The sequence below is a fragment of the Carcharodon carcharias genome, chromosome 6 (assembly GCF_017639515.1).
Source record: "Carcharodon carcharias isolate sCarCar2 chromosome 6, sCarCar2.pri, whole genome shotgun sequence".
NCBI lineage: Eukaryota > Metazoa > Chordata > Chondrichthyes > Lamniformes > Lamnidae > Carcharodon > Carcharodon carcharias.
In genome coordinates, this window is record NC_054472.1 from 37,370,260 (window position 1) to 37,388,367 (window position 18,108).

The 18,108-nt window shown below is 42.0% G+C and overlaps 1 protein-coding gene across 1 annotated transcript in view; it reads left to right on the forward strand.

Moving 5' to 3' along the window:
* rims2a (regulating synaptic membrane exocytosis 2a) overlaps positions 1-18,108 on the forward strand; it is a 1,407,304-nt gene that overhangs the window by 1,047,491 nt on the left and 341,705 nt on the right. Inside the window, 1 exon segment of the mRNA XM_041189340.1 lies at positions 15,835-16,014. Coding sequence (XP_041045274.1) covers positions 15,835-16,014 — 180 coding nt within the window.

The window sequence follows — 18,108 nt, forward strand, 5'->3', positions numbered from 1 at the left end:
CAAAGCTTGAGTGTTGAGTAAGGTTCATTACAGAGTAAAATCCCATATATCATTGACGCTGTTAATTTTCACCCTATCAGCTCTTTTAACAAAAAATGTTCTCCCCTTCTGCAGGTGGCTCTGTGCCAGGCACCAGCTCACAATCAGTAGGTGTAAGATAAATTGCTTCCAGGCCACTTCCAGCATTACTATTTCATCTGCTTCCGAGAAATGGGGAGATTGATCTGCCTTCCTGATTTTCCTTCCCCCTCTTTTAAAACATTTGTCTCTGTTTTTCCAGTCAGGCCAGCTGAGATTAATCACAGTATATAAATGCATTTCTGTGCCATTAAATGTTGACCGGTTGCATCACTTATTAATAGGATATTTGAAAGTCTAGACTGATGGAAAAATACTTTCTAAAATAATAAGTTTCAGATAATGTTTTTATATTCTGTGTAAATATAGTCCCATTTGAAATAAAATAGAATAAGGTAAGTATAGACTTTTTACAGAACAAACTGCAATTTAATTCAAACATTCGTGAAGATTATGGGTATGCAGTTAAATATAATCCTATTTCTCAAGCCATACGTAAAGAATATGAAATCCCATTTTGCTTCTTAAGCAACTTCATATTTGTGTTGTGCTAACAATGTATCTTGTTCTGTCTATTGACTAAACAGCCAGGTTTCTTTAGCAAACAGAAGAACAGCTTGCCCAAGGATAGAAATCCAGCAACCTTCCACTGACACTGACAGGTACCTTAGGTCCACAGTAGCTAGCTCCATATCAACACCCTAAAGTAGTTAGATGGTTAAAAGTTCTATCTCTGTTGCTGTATGCTGGATATGTTGTGTTTCCAGGATGTCTGAATGAGAAAATTAAATTGGTAGACCAGCCCAATTTGACTATGTAGTTTGTAGGTCTTGATACTCGATAAGTTGCATTGAAGTATTTGCTTATCAACATATAACATCTTTCATGTAGAAAAACATCCCAAAGCACTTCACAGAGACATATCACCAAAATGGATTCTGAGAAAAAGGAGATATTAGGAAGGGTGATTTAAAGCTTGCTCAAGGAGCTATTTTTAAGGTGACCTTAAAAGAGGAGGGAGAGAATTCCAGATGTTGACAGAAGATCGGCAATATCCGTAAAAAGACGGTGTCAAAATTTTGTAATTTTCAGACTGTTTTCTCATTTCTCTGGTGGTTCGATCGATATTTCACTGAATTTATTGGTGGGATCAGGAAATTCCATGTGGAAATTTCAAGAAGATCTGCATGACAACTATGTGAAGTGAAATAGGATTTAAAAGAGAAAAAACTGACTTCAAATAACTCCTGGCATTAAAACTACATCCTTAAAGATGATGTGACACATTTTACTCTTTGAGGACAGTAGCAGTCAGCGAATCCATCAGACTGAATTTATGCTGAATACCCACTAGTTTCGCAGCTGCTCTCTCTTCTTGTCGGGCCCGGGGTAGGCTTTTGAAATTCATACTCAAAGAAAATAGCACATTCTCAATGGTATGTTAAAGTAGGTGGGGAGAAGGGTGCCTGAATTTCACACTTCCCCACTGGTGGGTTTTTAGGCAGGGGGTCGGGGGGCAGCGTGAAACAGAAGGAACGGGATTGCCTCTGGGTTCCTGCCCACTGGACCTCGCAGCGATTTTACACTGGGACAGGCAAGGCCTCAGACAGGACACCCACTCTTGCCCCAATTGAGGCCCTCAGGTTTCCCACCTAGCCTCAATTTCTAGGCTGGTAGGAGTACTCACCTGGTGTGGGAGAAGAGTGAAAATAAACGGGCTTAGGCCTCAGGTGGGAAGGATAGTTGCCTCCATCAGATGCCCCTTTCAGACTTTGGGTGCCCCCTCACCCCCAATGCCTGGTGGCCACTGGACCTTAATCTCTGACCCCGGCTTCCCCCCCTGACACCCCAATCACCCACTTTCCAACCTGTTCTGTTGAAGGGTCATGAAGACTCGAAACGTCAAATCTTTTCTTCTCCGCCGATGCTGCCAGACCTGCTGAGTTTTTCCAGGTAATTCTGTTTTTATTTTGGATTTCCAGCATCCGCAGTTTTTTGTTTTTAAACTAGTTAGAGCTTGCCCATTGCAGACTTCATTTAGTTTTTTTACAGATTTTGCAAAAGGCCTTGGAACAGATGCTAGAAACTTCTTTGCATACTTAAGTTAATTCAGTTCTGATTTCAGGTGTATGTCAGGTGCACCTAAAAACAGTGAGGACCCATATGACAGTAGCCATATTGTTGGCGCAGATTAGGTACAGGAGCTCATGCCCAGAAATTGGTATACATTACACCCGTTTTACGTCTGATAAACATGCAGCACACATACCAATTTCTACATTGGTGTGTTCAAATAACGTTTGTTGAATGTGGCTCACACAAAGTGCCAGGATGTCAATGGTACCCACCATATAAAATGTTTCTGACTTTGCTCTATTAGAAAGTTTGCTACCACAAATCCTACAAGCTGGCATGCTCAGAAGTAAAGGGGATCAAGTGAAAAGGTTTCAGGCAGGTTAGACAATAAGTGCTCTGTGCCCCTCACCTGCATCTCAACATTTACAAAGAAAAGCAGCATACCTCACTTTGGTAGATGCTAGTGGAAACCTCTTGCCACTGATTGCTTCACTACAGGCCCCTGGTAACATCCAAAGGAGATGTGAATGCCTGTCTAATCTTTATGGTGGAAGATTTTTCAGAAGCATCCCAATCGCAGCATGTCTTTACATTAAAGCAATGCTTTACATTGTATTGTGTGAATGGAAGCATACTAGGGTAATCCATGGCCACCAACCATTTCTGTGGATTTGGGCAAACTCACCTAGGAATGACTGCAGTAATCTGGCTAATCATGTTTCAATCAGCTGAGTTTAAGATGTCAAGCTTTGTCAGGACACTCTGGCTATCATGAAGCCTAGCACTTGCACATGTGCAGGCACTGACAGTCAGCTATAGCCTGAAACATGTCTGTATCTACTTATTGTAATACTGACCTATGAAATGGGTGCTGTAGAGTGACAGAGAGAAAAATGCTACACAACCTCAACTTCAGCAGCCACCAAAGAGGAGGCTAAGTCCTGCACTATACTGTCACTTTTCTACTGATACACAGTTAGACTTGTAGGTTCCTTTCCTCTCATCCTGGCTATTGTTCCTTAATGCTCTGCTCATTCAGCCTTGGTAAAGTTTGCTGATGGGTTGAGATGCCTTGTACAGCTCTCCAGAAGTTTTCTAAATTTTAGTCCTCACAGCCCATACTCATTTAATTGCCTCAATCGATTCAAATTTGATTTGTATGTAATTTTTCTCTCATTTCAGTGGTATCATCCTTATTCCCACCTGAATTTGCACCTGGAGTTGTGGGTAATTAGAATAAACAAAAAAATTGAATGCTGTTGGCAGTTAAGATTCAGCTGGGTCTTAAAGCAGTGCAAACCAAATTAAAAAGTATTTTGTACCTGAAGCGGAAAATCACCTACTTCATTAGTTAAAATAAAAATAAAGCTTCTTCAGTGGCTCACATTGTTAATTCATAGGAGGTAATTTTCTGAGGCTCACACCCAATGTGGGATTACTGCAGCCATGGTAGGTGACACTGTAGTCCCAATTTTCTGACTCACGTTCACTGCTTGCTTTGCTCTACACCAGGAGTGATGACCCATCGAATGTAACGTGCACTGGGCTATACAAAGTGCAGTACTCAAAATATTTTAGTTCTATTCTGTGCTCATTTTGCTGGTTTCACTGTCCAGCTATCATCACTTGAAAGTGCAAAAGTATATCTGTGGAGACAAGTTTGAGCTTGGCCCTTGTACTGCATCATGATTGTATAGCCTGTCAACACCCATTGTACTCACCTGTGTCACAAAAACCTTGTCTCGTGAGGAAAGGCATTTGAACTCCAGGAAACTCCGAGACCAATTTTTGTTGCGTATTTTGCAATATTCTATGAATCAACATTAATATTGTCTTAGCCAAACATTTTTATCCTGATGTATGTGGTATACATTTCAAAGTTGGTGGCCCACACACAACAATTGAATAACAGAGGTTACCAACAAAAGTACTGTTTTACAGGTGAACTGGAATTAAATTACTTTTGTATTTAAAGGACCTTAAGCAATTTGTTTTATACATCATCTACAACTTCAAAAATATATATCAAACATGATGCAAGCGACTTGAATTATGACATGTGGACTTATTTGATATCATAAGGAAGTAATCACAACATTCATAGAATCTGCTGACATGAATACCAAAAACAACCAAATCATTATGGTAGGATTGAAGATAAAAATGCCCTCATGTTTGAAGAAGCTTTTGTCACCAAAAAACATTTCTGAAACAATGAAACATACTCAGCTGCTAACTATTCAATACAGTGAATATGTGAGTACCTTCAATGTTGGCCTGAGGCTTCATTCTTAGGACTCTTTCCATCAGTGAACTGCAATGAAATACAGTAACTGCTCTAATGAATTTATATCAAGCTCATTGCCACCCTCCAGCATATAACAACTGCAGATAAATACCTACTTAACTAAGTGTCAAATCTCTAAAAGCCTCTTTTTCTTAGTAAAGCTTATGTAGGATGTAGATTACCACCCTGTTTCCCAGTTGGAATGCATTTTTTCCAGTTTCCTCCCAGCCACCCCCCGCTCCCCCTCCCCTTAACCACCACTTAGTTAGATTCTTCTTTCCTTTAATTCAGTCAGTTATGTTGCTTAAGAGGTTTGTTTTATTCTTTCGTTTTGCTCCTACTCCAAAAGGAGTGAGACAGTGGAAGTCGTACCAGACCATGAATCCCATTCAGAAGCTGAACAGAGTGAGCCTGCTGAGGAAATGAGGTATTGACCCTAGGTAGTTAGTGATGTGTGAAGTTTGATCAACTGGTTCATTATCCTAGAACCTTTTAATAGTGGTGTGTCTTGGTGATTCTCTGAAGCTGTTAAACTACGCTCCTTATTTCTGGGGATATTAAAAATATTTGATAAGTATATCTAAAATGTTATAAAATGTGGAAAACAGTTATTCATTGTTATTGCCTTTTATGTTGCTTTATTCCTGTTGGCAACAAGGTAGAATAGATTTTTTTATCAAATATTAACAGTCCAATTTTTGGGTAAGGGTCCTTAAACATGTGTTGGCTCCCTTATTAGCATATGCAACCTTTTTGGTGGGTTGTTCATGAAGAACTTAACTGAGTGAGATACCAGCATCCTCCTGGCCACCGCAGTGGCAGGGATGCGATCATGATTGCTGTCATCCTGAAGGAAAACAGCAGGTCATGCTCCATGGATCCACTGTCACTCCCCTGAGGCATTGCCCCAGCAATTTTAATAATCTGTTGCAGGACAGATTACCGAACTGCTGTGATGCTCTGTAAGTTTCTTTGAACACTAGTACCCACAGCCATGTTGGCAACAATCTGAGCTTACATTAGGTCAGTCTAAGCTTGCGTGACAGCAAGCTAACCTTGTATGGTCTCAGTGTGGGTTTACCCTACAGCACTCGACTTTTAGTGGTAGCTGTTTGTGCTGCAATGAAAGCTGAAACATTGCCTCTCAGACACTGCGTAATTGTTGCACCAGGCATGCCGACAGTAGTCTGGGATGGCTGGCTGACAGGCAACAACAAAGACGCTGGTGGAATGGCAGGGGTGGGAGGATGAATACTGTCTTCCTGCAGCACTCAGACTTTGGGTGGTTTCTGCTTGTGCTACTTTGGAAGCTGCAACATTAGTGATCAGAAAAGCTACATCATGGTTAGGCTCTCAAGTGTACAAATGGAGTTGGCCCCACTTCCACACTTGAAAAAATGGGGTCTAAACTCTGCAAAGAGCCCTGTGCCAAGCTGGTATTGGACTTGTCCATTCTCTTTTATATTGAATGCAAATTTCCTGCATCAAGCATTTAAGCCTTCTTAGGTAGCTTGTTTCTTCAAAGTTCTCACCTGAGTCCTCTGCAGCAGAACTCACGTGTGACTTCACCCTTCGGTAAGTTGGCACCTGTGCTATCTTTGCTCCCTGGCCTGGCCACTCATTGCTGTGTCTCACCATGTGCAGATCCCATCTCCATGCTATCCTTTAATTTACGCACAGCATCAGTATCCGAGCTGGTAGCTGCGAGTGTGAAATCATCATCATTGTCTTTTTGCTGTTCTTGCACTACCTGCTCAGGTTGAACTTTTCTTGGGTATTTGAAAGGAAAATGGCAAAGTGGCAAATTTGTGGTACAGTGAATTAAGGGGCACATACTTACACCTTCTGCAACTTGTAAATCAGAGGAGCTTGTAATGAGGGGGACTGGAATGTTAGAAGGAGGGCTAAGTATGAGGATACCATCATCTTCGATGGTTTCAGGCGTGTGCTAGCCATGGCCTTAGCGATAGTCATCTCTGTAATGACAAGCACTGTTTCTCCAAGAGGATTAGGACATGCACCTGTCCCTACTCTGGTTAGATCCTGCAGCTGGTTTTTTGGCACCTTGTCCTGCAATAGAGAGGGTATTGTGTCAGTGAGTGTTATGTAATATGTTTGTCTGTCATGGTTGAATAGCTGGCAATGTGTGCAAGCTGTGAGATGTGGGTGTGAAGCTTACAGTAGTACTAAATGTATAAGGCTGTGATGGAACATACAAATATTAAATATGAATCCTGACTGATATAGAGGTTTTTGAAAGGTGATTGGGTCTGATGAACTGAGAAGTGCTGGAGGTTAATGGTGCAATTGGTAGGATGCAGCATTTGAAGTTGTATTCATTGACTTTAACCTCTCATGGACTTGACTTCTGGCATTGGCCTCCACCAATATCTACTCCTCCTGCCATCTGACCATGTGTCTGAGGGCTTCCAGGCCTCCTGTGGATATAGGCCTTCTCTCCCCCTTTCCATCTCCTCCACTAATGTCTGCAATGCAACATCTGAAAAATATGGAGCTCATTTTCTCCCAGGGTTTCCTAGGTCAGATTCACTTCCAGTACAACTGCCAGCAAATGATCTAGCCACAATTGCATGTCCCCTTTAAGGGGTGCAAGCTAGTCTAAGCATTGCCATTTATGATATCAGCGCTCTGCTTGCAGCCAATCAACAGTGCAACTATCACTGGCTAGATGCTGAAATTATTGAAATAAACAGATCACAGGAAGTTGCTGCTTGCATTGCAAACAATAGGCATGAATTAACTGATCCCGACACCCGGTTTTTGGGGGCTACAGAATTTAGCTCCCTATAAATCTACTATTTTGGTAATCCTAAAAACTCAATCTTTAGTACTACTGTATATATATATTGCAAGATTAAACTGTGAAGAAGACATTCCATCTCCTATTCTGTTCCAAGGATTGGAGACTAGGAAATAGTTGTAGTGTAGTATACTGCTCAATGTTCAGGTATGTCCAAGCTGTAAGTGATTTCAAAGGTTACATTTTTTCAAATAAACCAACACTAAAGAATTTGATTATAATGGAGGAAGGGAATGCACTACTTCCTCCATTCTCTCAGCTGCTTTTGCCTCTTCCCAGGGAAAAGGAGGATACAAGACACCCTGGTAACTTGGTAGTTGCAGTGCATGACCAGTACAGGGTGTTACTCTGCTTTCACCCTTTGCAGCAGTCCACCACCAAGGGTTGCTAATCATGCTTATACCATGATATCGCTATAGGGCAAGGCAATGATATCATGATGGTTAGGTCCCAAGACCCACCTCAGCCAATATGAGGATTGAACCCTTGCTGTTAGCATTATTCTGTATCACACTCTTAGTTGAATGGTCCCAGTGAAGTAGCCCTCTTAGTGCCCTATCAGTTGGAACACGGTACAGATATAACTTATTGACTAGCATTATTGGTAATGGTGTACAATGACAACATCAAAAACAACTTATAATTGCATGGCATCTTTAACACAATGAAATGTCCCAATGTTATCAGGAATAGATAATGCTTCTGCAAAGATACTTAATGATATATGGGCTTCCCAAAGAACACTTTCACAAACTGCTTTGCATTATTAAGATTCTACCTGAATTTTCAACTTCTAAGCATTAAATGCTGACTTTTGCCTAATTTAAAATCATTTCAGGCACACTTTGTATTCAAGAGGAGTGCATAATGATGTCAGTTTGATTTTACAGCAGGGTGCTGTCATCATTTTACTCAATTTTTTTTTGCTGCAGAAACGTTCTGCTGCATTTCAAAGTCTGCACTGACTGCTTAATTCTTTGGCCTGAAAATTTCTGTTGGTGATGTTGTAAAATAGATTAACCCACTCAGATCAAATTCTCCCTGCATTAATTTAAAAGAGGCATGAATATGTTTGTTTCAATTGAATGAACACTTATGATGAAGAAGCAGACAGGGGAATCTGAGCATTTTAAGCTTTCAGATGAAAAAACACAAAACGATAGTCATTCCCAGACTTTTATGTTTCTTTTTCCTTCCTGTTTGGCTATTTCAATTTTTGTCATGTTTTCATTATTCACCCAATCTCATTATTTAAAAACCATTCCTTCTGACTTCAATTTTTTCATCAATCTCATTATATGACCCAAAATAACAGCTTTCTCTTCCCATCTTGCATTTCATCTGGCAAGATGAAGAGCAAAATTTATATTAAATTTCTCATGAAGAAAAAGAACATTTTCCTTGTCTTCCACTCCTTGTGTGGAAACTTAATGGAACTGTCCCACTTGTAGCGGGGTGGAGATGGGGATAGCATGTCAGGAACCTGATGTTTGCTGTTTAACTTAGCAATGAAATTAGAATCCTGCCTCCTGGCTTCCTGGCCAATCAGAGTGTGGACATGCTGATGCCACACCTTCAAAGGAAGGATCTCCATTTAAAAGGATCCCGTCAATGTCAGAATGGTTGCACCCTTCATGGCTCAGGACAGTCCTGAAGTGAGTTGTGGAAAGAGTGACCACATTCATGAAAAATCAAATGCGGCAGGCATCCAAGTGCATGCTTGTCCTAACCAATGATCTGCATACTCAGTCTGGCACTATAAATAGGATGGTAGAAGGTCCCACCCTGGCGGTTCAATGCCTCCTTGCAGCTAAATGTTCTCCGGCTCTTGACTAGAAGGAAATGCAAATTGACCAGGAAAGGGAAGATGGAAGATGGAAAAAGAGCAAATCGAAATGGACACTCTGCTCAAAGTGCTCCTATTTCTCATTTCCTTTAAACACTTTGTTTGTACTTTCCATTCCTGCCATCTCTATTGTTGTATCCCAAATTCCAAATGGCCTTCAGGAGAATGGTATGACCAGAGTGGAAGATTAACAAAGGATGTGAATGTGATGGTTGGAGTTATGACTGTGGGAATGATTTGTGTGGTTTGGAGTGTCCTATGTCTCAATGCACTCCAGTTATCTGAAGCCTGCCCATGTAAGCCCGTTGTGGGCTTCTCTGGCAGCCAGGTCAGAGGCTGCAGGCACCCTGGCCACATCAGGTTCCTCCTCATCATCTTCATTTTGCAACTCTTTTCCTCTCTTCACTGTATGTTGTGCAAGGCACAGCAATCTGTCATCCTCAGCACCCTTGCTGGGGAGGCGGTGGCACAGTGGTATTGTCACTGGACTAGTGTTCCAGAGACCCAGAGTAAAGCTCTGGGGACCCAGGTTCGAATCCCACCATGACAGATGGGGAAATTTGAATTCAATAAAAATCTAGAATTGAAAGGTCTGATGACGACCACAAAATCATTGCCGATTGTTGTAAAAAGATATCTGGTTAGGAAATCTGCCATCCTTACCTGTCCTGGCCTACATGTGACTCCAGACCAACAGCAATATGGTCAACTCTTAAATGCCCTCTGAACGAGGGCAATTAGGGATGGGCAATAAATGCTGGCCTAGACATCCCATGAACAAATAAAAAAAAATACTGAAGGGTGGCCCCAGATCTGTCCTGGCACCTGAGTCACATCTTCAGCAAACCCAGTGACTTGCTCAATGATCACCCTTTTGTTCATGTGACTCCTGTTTGTACTTTTTCCTCTGCATCAGTGCTAGGGTTTGTCACATGTATCAGCAGCAAGGAACCACCTGCTCACTCTGTGAAGCTGATGTGGCTGTTGTAGAATGTAGAATGGCAGCTTTCAGGATATCTTGCATGAATGTGCATGCTCTTCTTGTTCCTCATCAGGGGTATGTGGTCTTGCAGCATTGCAGGCTACAGCAGGGAAGATCACATCAAGGTGAGTAAAGTTCAAGGTAAATGGAATAACTTCCAAAAAACAGGATATCACCTGTAAAGCAATAAAGACACAATCTCAGAACTTGTGAACATAATAAAACATTTCACAAAGGTGGGGCAGCAGCTATACAGTTTCACTCATTGAAAGCTTTCAAGCTTGTCACTTTCATTGATCAATGACATCCCGCTTTGCTTTTGCCTTGTTGACCATGACAAGTTCCACAGCGCTCAGGAAACCCATGCACTTGTTGTTTAAGCCAGAATTCTGAGTTAAGAACACAGTGAATTAGATGATTGCACAATGATCAGTGCCATTCGCAACACCTCAAATACTAAAGCAGTCTTGCCAACATGCAGCAAGACCTGGGTAGCATTCAGGCTTGGACAGATAAGTGGCAAGTACCATTTAGGGTGTATAAGTGCCAGGCAATGACCATTTCCAACAAGAGAAAATCTAACCATTTCCCTTTGATATTCAGTGGCATTACCATCACTGAATCATTTATCATCAGCATTCTGCAGGTTAACATTGACCAGAAACTGAACTGGATCAGCCATATAAATTCTGTGGCCGCTAGACCAGGTCAAAGGCTAGGAATTCTGTGGTGAGTAACTGACTGCACCTGGCTCTCCAAAGCCTGCCCACCATCTACAAGGCACAAGTTAGGAGTGTGATGGAATAGTCCACTTGCCTCGATAAGTTGGGCACCAACAACACTTAAGTAGCTCGATACCATCCAGGACAAAGCAGCCCGCTTGGTTGGCACGTAGTTGACCACCTTAAACACTTACTCCCTCCACCACTAGCACACAGTGGCAGCAGTGTGTACTAAATACAAGGTGCACTGCAGCAACTCACCAACACTATTTCGACAGCACCTTCCAAACCCAAGAGCTTTAGTACCTAGAAGGACAAGGGCAGCAAATACATGGAAACACTATCATCTGTGAGTGCCCCTATAAACCACATACCATTCTGGCATAGGATTAAAATCCATGAACTCCCTTCTCATTAGCACTGTGGGTGTACCTGCACTGGGCGGCTCACCAGTCTTCTCAAGGCAGGCGAAAAATGCTGGCATAGCCAACGACACCCACATCCCATGATTTTTGCCCCATCAGTAACTGTCAAAGTTACTGTGACCTTGAAATACCTAGCTTCTGGTTCCTTCCAAGGATCAGTCGTGGACCTTAGTGGCATCTTGCAAATGACAGCACACTACTGCACCTCACAGATCGCTGCTGCTCCGTTTGCCAGAGCTGAGCAATACATTCAATTACAGACAGGTGGGGCCTTACAGGCAAAGAGGGGAGTGGGTTTTTCTGCCTTTACTGAATTACCCCAGTTGCAGGGTATCGTTGATTGAAATAATGTGGCTATCAAGACACCCAGCAACCACCCACTGAGATTCATTAGCAGGAAGGACTTCCACCCATTCAATGTTCTGCAACCACAACAAGAGCTTCCTCTATCTGTGTGCTTTACTTTCCCGGGAGTAGCTGTGTCTGCTTCATTCTCCTTTAGTCGATGGTGCTCTAGCCCTTACCTCCAACTCCCAAAGTGAGCGGATGGATTCTAGGGGTAAATATATCCCTCGAGGAGATGGCTACTTACCCTTCGTTGAGAGCCCCAGATAGAGGCTCAAAGGCACTATAAGCAAAGCTATCTGCTCACCAGGACCGCCATTGAGTAGACTATTGGTCTTCTGAAGATATGCTTCTGGTACCTGCAAATGTCTCACTCATTCTGGTGGTCTGTTTTTCTCTCCATTACATGGTCCATTAGAGAGGTATGGACCTTGAAGAGGGTGAGGCCCTGTAAGCTCACAGCTCATCAGAAGAAAAGGAGGAGCAGGACATGGAAGAGGAGGAGCAGGAAGAGGAGGGGGAAGATGCAGAACACAGGCATGTACTAGCAATGGAAGGTCTCTGCTGGGCTTGAAGGTCTTATCAGAATGCCATCAAGGTCAGAGATCATCTGAGGTATCTGATTGAGTCCCCCTGACCCATGATGAACACCATGGTATGAAACACACTCTGAGCTGCATGTGCTAAGGCATGATGATAAGGCCTGGAACATGTAAACTTTTACTGCTAATGAAAAGTACTCATTTGCCCAGAGGTTTCACCATCACCATTGAGGAACCCTGGATCTCCTTCACTACCTCATACCTCTTTGCTTTGCCTGGCAAAAGATACTGAGGAACTTAAGATGATCTCGCCAGAGAAAATTACTGGGAAAACTAATGGGGCGAAAGGTTGACAAGTGCCCTGGACTCAATGACCTGTATCCTAGGGTCTTAAAAGAAGTAGCTACAGAGATAGTAGATGCATTGGTTGTAATCTTCCAAAATTCCTTAGATTCTGGAAAGGTGGCAGTGGATTGGAAATTAGTAAATGTAACATCTCCATTCAAGAAAGAAGAGAGACAGAACGAAGTCTAATATCTGTCAATGAGAAAATGCTAGAATTCATAATTAAGAAGATTTAGAAAATCATAATACAATCAGGCAGATTCAACATGGTTTTGTGAAAGGAAAATTGTGTTTGTCAAATTTATTGCAGTGCTTTGAGGATGTAACGTGCAACATGGATAAAGGGAACCTGTAGATGTGTATTTGGATTTTCAAAACGTATTCAGTAAGGTGCCACATAAAAGGTTACCGCTCACAATAAGAGCTCATGGTGTTGGGGTGATATATTTGCTAATTAACAGGAAACAGAAAGTTGGGATAAATGGATCATTTTCAGATTGGCAAACTGTAACTGAAGTGTCACAGAGATCAGTGTTGGTACCTCAACTATTTACAATCTATATTAATGACTTAGATAGAAACAGAATGTATTGTAGCCAAATTTGCTGACATTACAAAGATAGGCTAGTTGGGCCTATTTGTTATGCTCCTATGAGTCCGAGCCCTGAGAGCTATCCTGAGGGTTGGGTCAGCACTCATCTTTCCAGAGTCCATATATCATTAAAACTCTTCCTACACTGGATCCAATGACTTTGGATGATAATTCTTCCACTATTGTGTCAGCAATGTCCATTCATTCCTGCTTTGTCTGGTAGGTGGCCCACATCTGCCAACCTCCAGGAAGAGAACCTCACTGCTCTTCCTTATGGCCTCCAGTAGGACTCTTAGGTCTGCATCTAAGAATTGGAGGGCTGCCCTGCCCCAGATTCGAGGCCTCTGACTCTGCTGAGACTTTATGGAATTCAAGGCTTCTGTGCTCTTCCAGTCTGCAGTAACAGTACTCAAACAGCAGCCACAGTAATAGTCAGTTTAAATTGGGCCCACACTGGAATAGTCCCACTTCAGATTCCTGACCTCCTAATTGGCTGGCAAACCAGTTTCCACAACAGTTAAGGGGACACACCCCCCCCCCCCTTTGAAATTCAGGGCCCATTATGGTTTCCCTCCCCAGGGCAGCTCCAGGACATGGAAACGGTCCCAATTTCCATTTCCGTAGAGCCGGATGGGTTTTACATGGTTCCAGCCCCTTGTTATACTATGGTGGTTGAGCCCTAGAGAGTGGCCTTTCCCCATTGATCCTTTGCAGCAGCTGCCCCAAGATTTAATGTGCCCCTCAGTGTGTAGCCCTGGACCTTGGAATGTGCCAGTCTGCAACACTCGGTCATCAACAGCTCTTTACACTGGAAAATCAGCAAGTTTTGGGCAAATCAAAGATGGCCTTTCACTGAGTTAATGGTTCTCCAGCAGCAGCTGATGTTTATATGAGTGTGCACCTCTAGGAACAGTTCATAGCACACTGAGCCTGGTGTTATGGAGCCTTTCAGAAGAACCTTGACACAAACCATTGCATCTCTTTCAAGTACTGCTTTTCAAAGGCACATTCCAGAGTGAGTTGGGAGATGATCTCTTCCCCACTATAGCTACTTCAAGTGCAGTATGTGGAGGCAGTGAGACCCCAAGCAATATTTTGACACCTTCACGTGTCACAATTAGGTGCTATATTGTAATGTAATTGTGTTTTAATACATTGATTCATCTTGTTTTTTTTTAAAAAACCTTGCTTCTGAAGGTATAAAAATGGTCTGCACCTGCGCCTGCTCCATTGATTAATAGGCACTCTGCTTTGAAATGGAAATAGATAATCTGTTCTATCAGAGGAGCTGGCAGCTATTGTTATGTCAGCTGTTCCATTATGAATACTTGGCTGGGTTTCAAAAGCTTCACCTCAACAGTATGACTACTTGCTTGGATTCTTTGATCCAAGAATTATTGAAACTTTTAAGAGGCTATAATATGTAATATGTCTTTGATGTGGTTTCTTGTTGTTTACAAACCTAATAGGCACTTAAAGGAATACAACATTTTTTCCCTTTGGGTTTTTTTGGTCCACTGCCTATGATAATAAGTTTGACTTCAGTGTTTCCTTAGCTTGTTAGAAGTCTAATATTTTTCCAATGTAACTCCCATTGCTATTGAATGGCTCCTGAGAACTGTACATTGTGCATACGAGGGAAGCATAAATGTGCCATGGGGTGGCATGGGGAATGTGAGGGCACATGGGGTGGCATGGGGAATTTGAGGAGCCAAGGGTAGCATCAGGGAATGTGAGGTGGCATGGAGTGGCAAAGAGGCTTGGGTAGAGGGGGTGAGGGGTGAGATTTAGGGGGCCTTTAAATAATGTTGGGAGTTGGGCTGCTGTGTTGGAGAATCAAGCCAAGCCCTCTAACCAGCTTGCCTCTGCAACAACACTCCTTATACAATCCATCACAGCTCTCAAATACACTGCAAACCCAACGCTGTGTGAAAATATGAAAGCCCCTCGTAAAGTCCCACATGGGTCGGGTGTGAATTTTGCGAGCCACGAAAGTACACGTATCGGTTTTTCTGAGCCCACACGTAAATGCGGCCCCATATCCTAAAATAATATGAAACAGAGAGAAGCATGAGAACCTGGTATAGCATAAATGATTTGAACAATGTTGGTGCTGACAAAATGTGTTTCATTGGACTCAACAACGCTGTGGGGGAAAATGCTGAAGTTTATTTTGTAACGTGTGCCATATAGTGAATACTTCCTTAATATTGAATGCTGATTTCTTTTTCAAGGATTAATATTTTCAAAGATTACTGTGTATATCACTTTACTTACTGTGACTAAACCACATAATAGTGCTTTGTATTAAACTAATACAGTGTTTGGACCGGTCGGTTGGTGTCAAGCTCTTGTGCATTTTCCGAAGGAAGGTTGATCACCTTGGTTCGACTTAATGATCATTTTGGTTTGACTTATTTTCTTTCAAGGCTGTTCCTTTCCATCAGAGATGTTATCTTCTGACAAAGATGTGCTCTGAAAAAATGCTCCAGAAGGTTTAAAGGAAATTCAAGATTTTCTTTGACTTAACAATTAATTTCTTTCAGTTTTACAAAAGCATCTGAAACTCCAAAGACGTGATGGTTACAGTCACTTAGTTGGTGACACAGCTAACACCATAGTGGTTTAAGTCTCTTTCTCAAGATTGTACATAGACATTGACCTGTTAAATAAATCTGACTTTGGATAAGGCCAAAGGTTCACAATCATGTCGTAAACACTTGCTTTTGAAAGGTTAAAGTTCAACTGAGTGGCTTTTTGACTGACATTACAGGAATCGTGAGGCATCCGATAGACAGGAATATCAAAGATCCAGACCATCAGAGCAACGGCCTGTGCTCGAGCGGATGAACTCCCGCTCCAGATCCTCAGAACGTGCCGAATCAAACGTCATGAGATCGATGCCATCATTAACATCGGGAAGATCTGCCCCTCCCTCACCTGCACTAACGAGGTGAAAGAGATACATCAAACTGCCAGACTAATCACCTTTACCCCCGTGCCCGCTCACCCTTTATTTTTCCTGTAGTTGAGTGATGTCTCCCTTCATCATAGAATAGCCACTAGAAGCCCTCAGTACTAACCTCCTTGTAGAAATAAACACAGCACTTATATCCATGCACGGATATAATGGTGTGGGCATCATGCATTTTGTTTATCAACATTCTTTAGCAGCATCTGTTATGTGAATCACAACGTGGTTAGAGGCCTGGAAAGTCTGCTACATTAAGCACGTTGTGGTTATCCTTGTTTTCTCTTACAGCTCAAAGATGGCTAAAAGGAATTGGATGCACTCTTTAACCTGCTTGTCACCTGCAGAGCAAATAGCATTTTGTTATCAATGCTGTTCTATATGTTGATCATGTTATTAATTGCAACTTACAATCACAATGCTGAGTGCGTAACAATAGTTAGGACAGCAGTCTATGCCTGTTTCCTGGCTGGGAGGAGGAAAATCCCAATATCAGCGCATAATGTAAATCTTTATTACTAGCATTTTATATACAATAGTTAACATGAAAATGAATTTTAAACTGCTGAGGTAATATCCAGTAACCCATTGAAAAGTTTGCCATCATCACAAATTTATTTACTTAATCAACACAATTAGTAACATTTTGGAAAATAAAATAAAGACATAAAGCAATTTTCCCCTTTGGTTAATCTTTTTTTTGTAAAAATGGCCCTTCCTGTATAGTGAGCTTTGCATCATTTCTGCTTTTCCTTGAACGTTCTTTATAATGGCCCAAATCATCCGGTTTGTGGCAATGCTGAGCACATTGCTGCTGCCCACAAAGATTTTCCTGACTCGACATTACTGCCCATTTCTTCAGGGATTTTCCGATCCCCCTTTTTATGACAGCAGCTGGCATATTTTGGTAAGTATTTAAAGGTCCAGTCTTTTAATGAATGAGTGTGAGTTAGTGAATGGATTAGTGAATGGGTGAGTAGATCACTGGGTGAATGGGTAGGTGAGTGACAGGTTTCTGGGTAGACGGGTAGGTAATTGAGTGGGTGAGTGGTTAGGTGGCTGAGGTGGGTACTTGGGTGAGGCGGGTGGTCAGGTCGGGGTTGGGGGTGTGGCCGCATGTTCAGTGGGGTAATTGGGTCTTGTCGATGGGTAGTTGGGTGGGGAGGCATTGTCAGGCCAGGGGTAGCCAGGTGATCGGGCAGATGGTCAGGGGGGTAGTCGGGTAGGGAAAGCAGTCAGGTGGGAATATTTGGGTGGCAGGAGGGTTGTCGGGTAGTCTCAGGGGTTATTGGGGGAGTGGGGGGCTGATTGTGGAGTTACTCAGGTTTTAGACCAATTTTAAACTGTCTACCATTTCTTGGGTAACTATCAAGGTAAGTTGCTTGTATCTAGCCAAAGTCTCTGACTTTGAGTCAGAGTCAAAGACATTTGCGCAGGGTCCCAGGCAGCAGGGAATCAGCACAATGGAAGTTTAAACCTCCTGTGCATTTGCACATATGTCAGGACTTCCATAGGGTCCTAATGTACATCTACTATCATACATCCGGTCTCTGATGATCCAGAGACTGGAAGATTTGGGCCATGATGCTTTTCTTCCCTCTGTTAAGTATCCTAATTTCTGCTTGTTTGCAATGGTTTTATTGTACTTTGACACAAAGGTACTTTATGTATCACCATGTTTTAATTTAATTTTACCTGAGGTACGTATATTTAAGGTTTCAATCAATCAAGCTGCTCAATAAACTAAACTCTTATTAAAGACACTTTCACCAATAACTTTATTCTATGTCTTTAGACATGAGTCCTGTGACCAATTGTTATATTGTATGGGTAAGCATCTTTGACCCTCTGGGTACTGAATTTCTTTATAATTTCAAAATTTTGGCCAAGATTTCTCTTTATAAAATTCTAATCATGTGTAGATTGAAGTACAACTGAAGAGAAAAATTACAGGGCTATTAAATATTTCCTCTTCTGCTATATATTAAATTTTACTCTGTCACTTTTATATTTAAACTTCCTTTCAGTACTGGAAAGGGATAAAGATCTCCTGCCTGTCAATCAACTAGTTTGAAA